The 13,194-nt window shown below is 42.2% G+C and overlaps 1 protein-coding gene across 3 annotated transcripts in view; it reads left to right on the top strand.

The window, feature by feature from the left end:
• Window positions 1–13,194, top strand: part of KDM3B (lysine demethylase 3B) — a 49,693-nt gene that overhangs the window by 3,247 nt on the left and 33,252 nt on the right. For 2 of the 3 annotated variants that reach the window (XM_042826509.1, XM_042826510.1), the window contains exons 2-4: window positions 6,939–7,106; window positions 9,455–9,568; window positions 9,954–10,059. In XM_042826509.1, coding sequence (XP_042682443.1) covers window positions 6,939–7,106; window positions 9,455–9,568; window positions 9,954–10,059 — 388 coding nt within the window. Of the gene's footprint in view, window positions 1–6,938; window positions 7,107–8,187; window positions 8,317–9,454; window positions 9,569–9,953; window positions 10,060–13,194 lie in introns of those variants that run through there. The other variant, XM_042826511.1, reaches the window with a different exon arrangement.

The following is a 13,194-nucleotide window of genomic DNA, read 5'->3' on the forward strand; positions in this document are numbered from 1 at the left end:
ATAGTGAAATGCAAGGAATAGGGATGTTACAAGGGAGATGGAATACCTCTGCAGTTGTAGCTTATGTAAGTTGCTAATTTTCCCTCCTAGATGGATTGAGATGAGAATTGTTAAGATAAAGTTGTGAAAACTCGAGGACTGAGATAAACACAGCGTAATAGGTAAAGCAAAAGCTGCATGCACAAGCAAAGCAAAATACTCACTACTTCCCATCAGCAGACAGATGGAAAGTTGGACTCCATCATGTGTAACATTTGCTTGAGAAGACAAATGCCATAACTACAAACACCTTTCCTGCTACCTCTTCCCTGCCCAGCTTCTGTTGCTGAGCATTACATCATGTGATACTGAATATCCTCTTGGTCAGTTGGGATCAGCTGTCCTTACTGTGTTCCCACTCAGCTTTTCATGCACCCTCAGCCTCCTTGCTAGCTGAGCAGTGTGAGAAACAGAAAAGTCCTTGACTCTATGCACTACTTAGCAACAACTAAAACATGAGTGATTTGATCAATGCGTTTTTCATCACAAATGAAAAACAGCATCATGCCAGCTGCTGTAAAGGAAATTAACCCAATCCCAGCCAAGACCAGTACCTTTGATCGGTTCAGGGCACTTGTAGCGCGGGTCCCTTGGGAGTCGCTTCATAAGGGTAAAGGAGCCCAGGAAGCCTGGATGTGCCTCAAGACAGAAATCTTAAAGGCACAGGAACAGGTTGTCCTGAGCGCCGTAAGGCGAGCTGTAGGGGAAGACGACCGGTGTTGATGAGCCAGGAATTACTGCTGAGACTCAGGGAGAAAAAGAGAGTCTATGTCCTCTGGAAGAAGGGACAGGCTGCTTGGGGAGATTACAAAGAAGTAGCTAAGGTATGCAGGGAGGAAGTTAGGAAGGCGAAAGCCCAACTTGAACTCAGGTTGGCCATTGCAGTAAAAGACAATAAAAAATCCTTTTATAAATATATCAACGGCAAAAGAACCACCAAAGATAATTCTCATCCTATACTTGATGCAGCAGGGAATGTGGCCGCTGAGGAAAAGGAGAAGGCTGAGGTCCTCAATGCCTTCTTTACATCTGCCTTTAACAGCCAGATCAGTTATCCTCTGGGCTTTTTATGCCCTGATCTGGAAGTCTGGGACGCTGCTCAGAATATGCCCCCAGCAATTCCAGTGGGGACAGTCAGAGAGCTCCTCCTCTGTCTGGACTGTCACAAGTCCATGGGACCGGATGGGCTGCACCCTTGGGTGCTGAGGGAGCTGGCGGGGGTGATTGCTGAGCCCCTCTCGGCCATCTATCAACGCTCCTGGTTAACTGGTGAGGTCCCAGAGAATTGGAGGCTTGCTGGTGTGACTCCCATCTTCAAGAAGGGCCGTAAGGAGGATCCGGGGAACTATAGGCCTGTCAGCCTGACCTCAGTGCCAGGGAAAGTTATGGAGCAAATCATCTTGGATGAGATTGCACGGCATGTGCGCAGTGTCCAGGGGATCAGGCCCAGCCAGCACGGGTTCATGAAAGGCAGGTCATGCTTGACCAACCTCATCTCCTTCTATGACTGGGTGACCAGCCTGGTAAATGAGTGAAGGGCTGTTGATGTGGTCTACCTAGACTTCAGCAAAGCCTTTGACACGGTCCCTCACAGGCTTCTCCTGGGGAAACTGTCTGCCCATGGTCTGAGCAGATATACACTTCTTTGGGTAAGGAACTGGCTAGAGGGCTGTGCCCAGCGGGTCATGGTGAATGGAGTTAAATCCAGCTGGTGACCCGCTTCAAGTGGTGTCCCCCAGGGGTTGGTACTGGGGCCCGTCTTGTTTAATGTCTTTATTGATGACCTAGATGAGGGCATTGAGTGCGCCCTCAGTAAGTTTGCAGATGACAGCAAGCTGGGAGGTGGTGTGGATCTGCCTGAGGGTAGGGAGGATCTTCAGAGGGATTTAGACAGGCTGGACCGCTGGGCTGAGGTGAATGGGATGAGGTTTAACAAGGCGAAGTATCATGTCCTGCACTTTGGGCACAACAACCCCAAGCAGAGTTATAGGACTGGGGATGAGTGGCTGGATGATTGTGAGGAAGAGAGAGACCTGGGGGTGTTGTGATGCTCGGCTGAATGTGAGCCCACAGCGTGCCCAGGTGGCCAAGAGGGCCAGCGGCATCCTGGCCTGCATCAGAAATGGTGTGGCCAGCAGGAACAGAGAGGTGAGCATCCCCAGTACTCAGCACTGGTGAGGCCACACCACACCTTGAGTATTGTGTTCAGTTTTGGCTCCTCACTACAGGAAAGATGTTGAGGAGCGTGTCCAGACAAGGGCAGCGAAACTGGTGAGGGGTCTGGAGCACAAGGCTTATGAGGAGCAGCTGAGGGAGCTGGGGTTGTTCAGTGTGGAGAAGAGGAGGCTTAGGGCAGACCTCACTGCACTCTGCAACTTCCTGAATGGAGGCTGCGATGAGGAGGGGTTTGGCCTCTTCTCCCAGGCAACAAACAGGACCTGGGGAAACGGCTGCAAGTTGTACCAGAGGTTGGACATAAGGAAGAACAACTTCTCTCAGAGAGTGGTCAGGCACTGCAATGGCTGCCCAGGAAGCTGGTGGAGTCGCCATCCCTGGCAGCGTTCAAGAGGCATCTGGATGAGGAGCTACGAGATCTGGTTTGGTGCTTGTGGTGGCAATGGTGATGAGGAGACGGTTGGACTGGATGATCTTGCAGGTCGTTTCCAACCTTGTGGTTCTATGATTCTGTGATTCTCTATGTAGCTCCATACGATCTCACAAAAACATTTGAAGAAATGTCTTTCCAAGAAGACAATTTTGTGCATTGTCTTGGTGTTTTGTCCCTCATTAGCTTCTTAGTGTGATCAGTGTGTGCATTTGCTCGTACAGTAACTTTTCTTGGTAGTGTCAGAGTACTCTCTAAGTAGACACAGTGCTTCCAGTTCCAAGTGCCATTTAAGAACCCAAACAATATTCTGTTTCTGTCTCTGCATAGCTCTTGTCCTGAGGTCGCTGTGCTTGTGACTCCAGTTGCACAATGCTTCAGGCTTTCCCTGTTGAACCATCACTGTCTGCATTTAATAGATTGTGCCACCTCCTTTTGATTCTAGAAGTCTTTCTATTATAAGTCATGATTGGATCCTATCGTGGTGAAAAAAAGAACAATATGTCTGTAGTACTTCTTTTGATTTGTTACTGCTTTTTTGGAGGAACAGACCTTGGAGAACTTGGAGAAATTCTATTTGTACCAACCAGCCTGTAGTTATTTAGAATGTGTGAAGACCTGAACGTTAGTGTAACAGCTAGAGGAAAAAATGTATCTTCTCGGCAAACAGTTTAGGTTGTCTTTGTATATCAAATGAAGCAGAGCAAGAGCTCTACTTTCTGGTGTCACGTTTATGGGCCGAAAAAAGAAAAAAAGGTGAGGAGATGGGCTGAGAGAATTACAGATGTATTTGCGCCCTCTCTATTTTCACAGAACCACAACATTGCAAGAGTTGGAAGGGATCTCAAGAGGACATTGAGTCCAACACCCCAGCTAACGCAGGTTCTCCACACTGAGTCGCACAGGTCGGTGTCCAGATGGGTCTGGCAGATATCTAAACAACGAGATCCACCACCTCTCTGGGCAGCCTGTACCGGTGCTCCGTCACCTTGACTGTAGAGAAGTTCTTCCACATGTTTGTATGGAACTTCCAATGTTCAAATTTCAGGCCATTGCTCCTTGTGCTAGTGCTGCACACCATGCAGAAGAGCCTGGCCTCATCCATTTGCCTCACTTTAGAGTGTTATAGACAATTATCAGATCTCTTCTTAATCTTCTTTTCTCCAGGCTGAACAGGCCCAGGTTACTCAGCCTTTCCTTGTACAGGAGATGTTCCAGGCCCCTTATCATATTTGTGGCCCTTTCTGTGTTGCAAGAGAATTTTTCTAGATTCAAAAAAAACATTAATAAAACCCAAGCTTCTTTGTAATTAGATATTGCTTCAGAAAGTTAGAAGAACTTGGAGAAATCCTTCAGGTGCATTTTATCTAAGCAGTAGCTGGTTTTTTTAATTACTGTTTTATGTGGATATGTCTGCACTTATTCTGACAACCTACTTGTTGTCATCAGTGACTCTTCAAAAGTATTGGTATCAGTGAAGCACCATTGCTGTTATTAGTGGATTGTCTAAACTGGTTGTGAGCAAAGTTAGAAGGATCAGCAGATGTCGGTGTATGTGATTACGTGAATTGTAGGACCACGGATTCATTGGAGAGGTAATTCTTTCTAGGGTAGCCATGGCTTTAGCATTTCCCTTTGACTCAGAACTACAGGATTTTCAAGTTAAGATGAGAAAAAACAGGAGGTTCTGTTATACTGTAACAGCTTTGCTTGAAACTTCTGAGTTTTATAACAAAAGTAGAACTTTTTTTTGCCACTTACGTATTAAAAGCAAATAAGTACTATTTACTCAAAAGTCTGTCATGAGTTCCCTTGCTTCAGACTTACGTTTCAGGATTCCTTTAGCAGTTTTCTTATGCTGAGTGTTGGCCCTCTCTTCATGCATCGTGTAGTTAATTTCCTGTAGTCACACAAGGCAGTGTATGCACAAACAATACTTTGTACAAGTCATCTTCTGCTTGTTGCCACTCCCAGTACACAGGAAAACTGTTTCTGTTGCAGAAGCTGAGAATACAGCTATTTGTCTTGAGGCTTGCTGCCCTTTTAGTTTGATACAATTTGTTGAAAACAACAGTGGTAATTTCTCCTGATATAATGTGTGGTCTTGCATGGGCCTGGAACAACTGCCCTACATTTTTCTGTTGAGGAAAGCGCTCTACTTGGTATTGGTTTAGAATTAATTATGGCTTTCCATGATTGTAAATCAAAGTTTGGAAGGACTCAGTTTCTTATGCATACAGAGGTGAAATAAAACTGAGCACTGGACATGAACTGTGTAATACAAATGCCACAACTTTTCTGTTTTATAGAGAAGAGGGGTGAGCGTGGTATGATAGCTTCATAAGACTTTTTGCCCAGCTCCAGTTCTGGATCTGAGATTTCCATAAGAGAAACTAAGATCTGGCTTTAGAGTTAAGTAACAGAAGGCATTGCTGCTGCTTTGTAAGTGTTGGCAATCACAGAACCTGTCTCAATATTTAGCAAGCACCTTAAAGAAATGTGGAACGTCCGTCCTGAAGTTCATCAAAAACTATTTTTTCTGGGATTGTGGAGCCTTGTTTTCCTTTTTAAACCAGTAACTTGTTAAATTTACAGCTAAAGTAGAGCTTTTCCACTTGGTCAATTTGTAATAATTCGTAGAAATATGAAATGGGTTGTAGTTTAAGACTGGAAGAAATTTCCATGTAGCCTGATTTCATGTCTGTCACAATAAATTGCCTTGAGCTGCGTATAAAGCAATGAATTAAAAATTAAGCTAATAGATGTTGTTTTTTGGGAAGCAAGCTGTGCTTCACTGCTTATTTGAATTAATGGCTGTTGAATTTATGTTGTCTGCTTTCAGTGATCTTTGCCACATAGTTCGAGTGTACGTGCTGCAGAGAGGTGGTCTCTCTGTGTAGCCTCTTATAAAATCCTCCTTTTAATAAAATTCTTAAGTACCTTGTGAAAAGACATATTCCAAAGTTGACGTTCCGGTAGTTGATTTTGACCATCTTTATGGTAACAGAATCATAACATGATAGTCCTTTCTTTGTCACATTTTATTGCTGTGGTAGCATAACTATAATATTAAGAAAGGTACAGATCCTGAAACAGGAAAGGTGTTAAGTTGAATTTTCACTATATTGCTGGAATTTGTTGAATTTAAGGAAGGGATACCTTGAGAAACCCAGTCTTCTTTCTCAGAAGGACAGTTCAGGCAGTAACAGAGTTGGAGATTTCATGAGGAGTGATGCTCCATATTCCTGCCCTCTCTCTGGGCAGCTTTTGCATCTGGAAAAAAGAGGTGAGGAAAAGGACTGTAAGTGGTCTCCTCTTGCCTCTTTTAATGTGGATTATTGGTAAAGCAGAGAACTTCTTGTTTCTGGTTAGTGCCCAGTTATCCTCAGTGGTCTTGTATGTGCTTTGTACTAAAGCATATTTTGACTATCCTGTTTGATTGTATATGTGTAGTAGGTAAGTTCTGTAGCTGAAGGACTGGAGGGTGAATCTTTCAATCTTTAACGGCCCTTACTGTTAGGGCACCAAGTGAGGCTTGTAGCTCACTCCTTTGCTTAGCATTCTTGCAGTGTAATTGCGTGTAGCTTTAATGTGTACCCTTTGTGATAGGGGGAAAAAGGTATCTGAGAACAATGATATAGACCTGGAGTGCAGTTTGTATTGTTGCATGTACTTATCAGGTCATGAAGTCTGGTAAGCAGGTATTTCTGGATAATCTCATGCCAGAAATATCTGCATTTGGTTCAGAGAGCTTAGTGTAATGTACAGGGTAGCACAAGACTTCTTGTATAGTGTGGATTTCACAAACACCAACTTACCTGGCTGAAGGATTTTGGTGAATTTCATCTATAAAATTATCCATTCTGATAACAGACAGATACTGGCTGGCTGTTGAAATGACAAGTAGGAGCCTCCCTGTCATTCCCAATGTGCAGGAAGGATGCATTGGATCATCAGTTGTATTTCGGGATGAAGAAGTTTTCCATCTTTAGTTTTGTATGGAGAAAGGCTGCATTTGGTGCCAGTGATGTGTGTTTGGGCACCAAATCATCTTCCATAGTATAGTAATTGCTATGAATTAGATTTCCATTTCTTTTGAAATACGATAGCTACGTAGGTGTGATGTTCTCAGGGTTACATTAAAATACTAATCCTGATTTTTTTTTTCTGACTAAAGCTGCTGTTCCCCTGTCGATAGAGATTGTATATTCTTGTATTCTCACATATTCTACTCAGTGTCTGAAAAAAGTTAAATGGTGGTTTTTGTTTGTTTGTTTGTTTTTAACTAAATCAGATCTTTGTGGAATTTGATGGCTGTAACTGGAAGCAACATGCCTGGGTAAAAGTCCATGCTGAAGAGGTTATAGTGCTGTTGCTGGAAGGATCATTGGTGTGGGCGCCTCGAAATGATCCAGTTCTGCTTCAGGGGGCTCGAGTCTCACCAAAACAGTGGCCCGCACTGGTGAGTATTTGGCTGAAAGCTTTCATATCCTTCAGAGGTCTGCATCAGCGTGACTATGAATCACAAGATGTGACTATAGTACAGAGCTCAATTCTGCAGGTACTAAAACTTGATTGGAGACAGAGTGTTATTATTATTTTTTTTTTTTGTGGAGAGTAAAAGTAGTGTGGAGGAGTTGTAGTGCCCTTGTAAAGGCAGTTGCTTATAGTTCCTGCTCTAGAAATGGAAAGCCTTCAGAAATGAAATATCAGAATATCTGAAGAAGTGTGGTACGTACATGGATGATTGTTTTTCCCAATTTTAGAACTTGGAGTGTGTTAGGCTTTTCTGAAATGAAAAGAACAAGCCTTTGGGTCTTATTATGGACTTTGTAGAGTTCTGTGTGATAGAGATTGCTACATCATTTTAACACTCGTTCCTGAAAGTCCCTGGGGAAGAAAAGAGGCTCTGGACTGTGCCTGATCTGTTAGCAGTATGGGTTACATACTCCTAGTGTAAACTACAAAAATTCATTTCCATGTTGTCAGCATTAACTAACATGATGTACAGATCTTCCTCCTGTTACATGGAGCGGTAATCCATGTGGCTCTTCACATGGCATTTAGATGCCGTGAGACTGGAGACTAAAGCCAGTGTTTTTTAGCCAGAGTTGCCAGTACATTCATCCTTCAAACATCCTGATGAGTAGCATACAGTGAAGAGGATTGATTCCTTATGTCCTTCTTTCTTCTCTTGAGCTCATGTAAGAATCTTACTCAAGCTTTTGTGTAGTCTGATTTTTATTATTTCACCTTTCTTCTGTTCTTTTTCTGTCATCTTTGAACTACTTGAGATGCTACTGTCTACTTTTTTAATACATCTTGTGCATGGGCTCATTAGAATGTTTTTTCCAATTAAAAACCTTTTACTTGGTAAAATCTGAACTTGGTATTTTAAATGAACACTTGAACTCAAAGCAAAAAGTTTGATACTGCATTTTTCTCTCAGGGATATTTTTTTAATGGCAGTTGGCTTAAGGTAGAATAAAACCAGGCCTTTACACTAGAGATTCTGTAGACAGAATGTGTTTTTTTTTCTGTAGGTGGAACTTTCCTTTCAATGGGAAAATAAATGTGCATTGTCAGTGTCATGAACAAGAGAATGGAGTATGAATAAACTTGATGAGCAGTAAAGACAAAAAATGTCATAAATACATTTGTGTTAAAACCATGTAAGTGCATTCATGAGACAGATTACACATTTCCAAGACTGCAGGGGTTGGTAATTTCTTCTTCCATCAGCGAATTACATTGTCAAGTTGTTCTGAGTCTGCTGCATATTCTTCCACTAGTAACATATTCTGTAGTTTGGTTGTCGGAAGTGCACCTGGTATGAGCTTCAAATCTGCATAAAACAGTGGCAAGAAACGCTTCCCTTCATTTGCACGCCTACTTAGTGCTAACATGTATCTTTTGCGCAGGAATGAAAATCCTCTGTTCCAGAGGCTATACCTGAAAAACAAGGTCTTCTCCAAAAGTAATGCTTCCTATTTTATGATATTGGCCCACAGTGTCGAAGGTGGACATTCATGGTGTGGCAGCAGAGATTGAACGTTCCTGCCAGTGTCGCATTACATTTTGCTGCCATGTGACAGATGGCAGTAGAGAGGCAGTTTGTCAAAATGGCACCTGACATGAAGTGCATATTAAGCAAAGGTGTGAAATTTAATTCCTTCATGCAGAAAAAAAAATGCATCCATTGACATTAATCGGTGTTTGCTGAATGTTTTCGGGAGACCAAAGAGTGGATGTCAGCATAGCGAGGGTTGGATGGTGTGTTTCAGCATTGGTGACAGTGGGGTGTCTCTCCAGTGTAGATTTTTATGAGCACAGCATGCAGGCTCGTATTTGTCATGGGCAAGAATACATAGCTAGTGGTGGTGACTGGTAAAAAATAGTGTTTTGTAACAGAATTTGCTGTGCTTTTTGTATCTGTTGTTTGCATGGAAACAAATAAGAGGCATTACTTTCAGAGGAAGCTGTGTATATAAAGGTGGTTTTTTTTAACCCGACATCTGTGGAGAATCAAATACAGTAAAACATATTTTCAGTTCTGCTTTGAGTTTTAACGAAGAAGTGGATCCAATTTTCTGCAATTTACTTTTGTATTGTTAGTATGCTACACTTGCAAGAAATACTGGCTCACACATAGAATAATAATTTGCACTAAAACTTAGGTACTGGGAAGTGCAGATTTGGAAATCAAACTTTTTAATTTTTTGTTATGTAAGTAGTAGATGAAGACAACTGTTGTTGGTCTGTGTGTGTTCAGTTGTTTCTATAACCTTCATTTTCTTTTGTTCATTACAGACCTTTACTCCTCTAGTAGATAAGCTGGGTTTAGGCTCTGTGGTCCCAGTGGAGTTTCTTCTGGACAGACACTTACGTTTCCTGTCTGATGCCAGTGGATTACGATTGTTTCAGGTATTTGTTCAGATATAGTGAAAATTTAACTTTCCGCTGTGCATGTCAATTTTTATTGTTTTGTACTGACCTACTTCCATATCGTGGTCTGATCCCTTTCATCGGCCTAACATGTCTTGGGCTGCTTCGTTCCACATTTTTCCAGGTACTTACGCTGATCTATCCGCTTTGTAGAAGTTCTCATTCCTTCCCACATTGCTCTCTTGATGAGCTAGCAGTTGAACATCGCGTAGCTGATAACTGCAATAGAAGTTTCAGAGATACTTTTTTCTTTTTTGTTGTTCTGTTTTTTGGAAGCAGTCCAAGAAGAGCTGTCCCTCAAAAACTGGAGGTTTTCTTACCTTAAAACATTCTACTTGTATTTAAAATTGTTTATTGTTGGCAGATGGGAACAGAAAGTCAGAATCAGATACTGCAGGAGCAGCCTTTGCTAAGAGAATCTGTCAATTCATTGTTCAGTGACCAGAAACTTCAGGAGATATTTAGTAGAGGTAAGATTGATTTTTGTTGCTCAGGGCTACTATGTCTGTTGTGTAACAATTGGATTATTCTGGGATTTGCAAAGGAGAATAATAATAGTATTTGTTGCTGTTTGGTTTGGAAGATCGCTTTTCTCTATTCTTTTTCAAGTTCTGTATTTAAAGGAGCATTGTTTTGTGACAGATACCAATAAGTATGTCGCTCAGATACAACTAAAAATCCTGTATTTTATCACTGAAGATGTAGTTAAAGTGGTACAGAATACAATTTGTAATTTCCATGTATTTATGACTTTTTTTTTTTAAAGCTTTATTTTTTCGTTTTTTTATTTTTAAGTTTTGGTGCTCTTCTTAAATTCTGGAAATTTAGAGATTAAGTTACTCTGTATTCATTGATCTTTTGATCAGAGAGAATTTTCCTTTGTTGCATCAAATTCACATTCTGGTGTTTTAATATTTAATGCATTGTCTATGTTTAAAATACTGCATGACTATGGCTGTTCAGCACGTTACTACTGTAGCTGTTATCTAGGTTGCATTCTAGGATTCAGTTCTTTTTGTAGGTTTTGCTTGTCACGTTGTGGTCATCTGGTGCTAAAGTGATTTTTTTTCTATCTAGAATTTGGGTTTGTTGTTCTGGTAGCCTCTTAAGACGTAGGCCTCTGTATTACATTCGAGGGCAAATAAAATTCTTAAGGGAGATTTACTTGGTTCTCTTTCCTTTAATAAAACATGTACTGATATCAATTGTGAGTGACCAAGTGTATGACTAATGGATATCAAGATGCTACAATCACAAAATAAACAAGAGAGTTAGGCAAAGTGGACTATGATAACAAGAGAGAATAAATGGAAGGCTTACCCTTACGCTGGGCTCACCACAAAACACCAGAAGGAGGGATCTCCAGCAGAGATCCTTCCCCACTGGTAGCCAGCTCTTAAATAGGTCTAGGAGAGGTGCAGCCTGGCTGCACCCCTTCCAGCAGCACAGCTGCATTGCCTTCACCTGTGCTCCTCTGGCTGACTCAAGGCTCGCCTCAGGTGATCAATCAGAGGTTCAGGCCGTGACTCAGCAGTTCCCATACACCAAGTATAGTGGCAATGCTAAGTCATTGCCTGAAACAATGATTGAGTATCTAGTGGGAAGGCAGGGCCAACCTAGGGGATCTCAGGTGCAAGCAATGTATTTGAGTGATTGGAATGGGTGGAACCAGGATCAACCCCTTCCCAGCCCTCATTTAAGGGCTGGCAGTGGAGGTGAGTACATCTCTTACTGGAGGTCTCTGCCTACCTGAGGCCTTTCCAAGGTAAGCAGCTCTTTTCCTTCGTTTTTGTATCTGTGGCTGCTGTATTTGGGCTTGTTCTCATTTGCTGTAGCCAAAGATTTTGCCACCGTGCTATTATCATCCCATTATAGCATACACCTAGTAACTTAAGAATTGTTCATTTGGAAGCCATCCTTTCCAGTTCATCCTAATGTCTTGTTTAAACCTACTCTGACACAACTTGAGATCCTTTCCCCCTGTCCTATGACTTGTTACCAGAGAAAAGAAGCTGACACCTTCCTTGGTGCAGCTCCTTTCAGATATTTGTAGTGTGATGAGGTCTCCCCTCAGCCTCCTCTTCTGCAAACTAAACAACTCCTCTGCACACATTTGAGCAACTCAATATCGTTATCGTAGTGAGAGACCCAAAATTGATCACAAAGGATCAATCAATCAATCACTTCCCTAGTCCTGCTGGATGTGCTGTTTCTGATGCGGACTGGGATGACGTCTTAGCTACCTGGGCATACTGCTGGCTTGCGTTCAGCCTGCTAATGATCAGCACCCCAAGTCCTTCACTGACTGACAGCTTTCCAGCCACTCTTTCCCTGGTTTGTACTGCTGCGTAGAATTGTTCGTGACTCAAGAGTTGGAGCCGGCACTTGGCCTTGTTGAATGTAATATGCTTGACTCATCAATCTAGTCTCTCCAGACCGCTGTGCAGATTAGCGGTCTTGCCTAACTCAATATTGTCTGCAAACTTACTGAGGGTGCACTCAGTCCCTTCAACCAGATTGTTGACAAAAATGTTAATCAAAATGGACGCAAATAGCCTGGGATGTGCCACTGGATTGAGCTCCATTTAAGTGACACGTGGAGCCTGGCTGTCCATCCAGATTTTCATCCAGCAAATCCTCCTGTCCATACCTTAGGCAGCTCGTTTCTCCAGGAGAATACAGTGGGAGTCAGTACCTAACACCACTAAAATCAAGGTAAACTCCATCCACAGCCTTTCTCTCATCTACTAAACAGGTTGTTCTATCATAGAAGATGATCAGGTTGATCAGGCAGGACGTGCCTTTCATAAACCCTTGCTAGCTGCTTCTGATCACTTAAGTGTCCTGTGTGGATTACATGGTGATCTCAAAATTATCTGCTCTGTGATCTTCCCTGGGACTGAGGTCAAACTGACAGACCTGTAATTCACTGGGTCCTCCTTTTTACCCTTCTAGTAGATTGGATTCATGTTCTCTAGCCTCTTGTTACTGGAACCTTCCCAATTAGCTAGGGTGGCTAATTATTGAGAGTGGCTTAGTGAACACTTATACCAGGTTGTTCAGTACTCTTGGGTGAATCCCATCTGGCTGTGTAGACTTGTGCATGGATCGTAGGGCCTTCATCTTTCTCCTTGTCACCATCATCTAACTTGATGGGCTGGGTACTGTGAGAATTGACCTTACTGATACAGTCTGAGGCAAAAGAGGCATGAAGTACCTCAGCCTTTCCCGCATCTTTTGTCACTGCACTTGCCCTCATGTATGGTTAAGTTTAGAGATTGTCCTTAATCCTCCTTTTGCTCCTAATGTATTTATAAAAGCATTTTTAATTGTCTTCTACTATACTAGCCAAGTAGAGTTCCAATTGGGCTTCTGATTTTCTTCCTGATTCAGACTGGTGGATCATGATAATTTTCATTATCTAATATTAACTTTTTTTGATCTGCAGGGAGAACACGCTGCATGCTGTTTTGGAGAGTGGGAGTGGGTTGGGAGTAAACCTTTCTGTAGATGACATTCCCCATGTCAAGGAACTAAAATGGTTGATCTGGATCTTTATGCATCTATACTGATTTTTTAAAATATTATTATTTTCACAGTTACAA

The sequence above is a fragment of the Centrocercus urophasianus genome, unplaced genomic scaffold (assembly GCF_019232065.1).
Source record: "Centrocercus urophasianus isolate 14NV4802_14NV808 unplaced genomic scaffold, USGS_Curo_1.0 seq_26, whole genome shotgun sequence".
Lineage (NCBI taxonomy): Eukaryota > Metazoa > Chordata > Aves > Galliformes > Phasianidae > Centrocercus > Centrocercus urophasianus.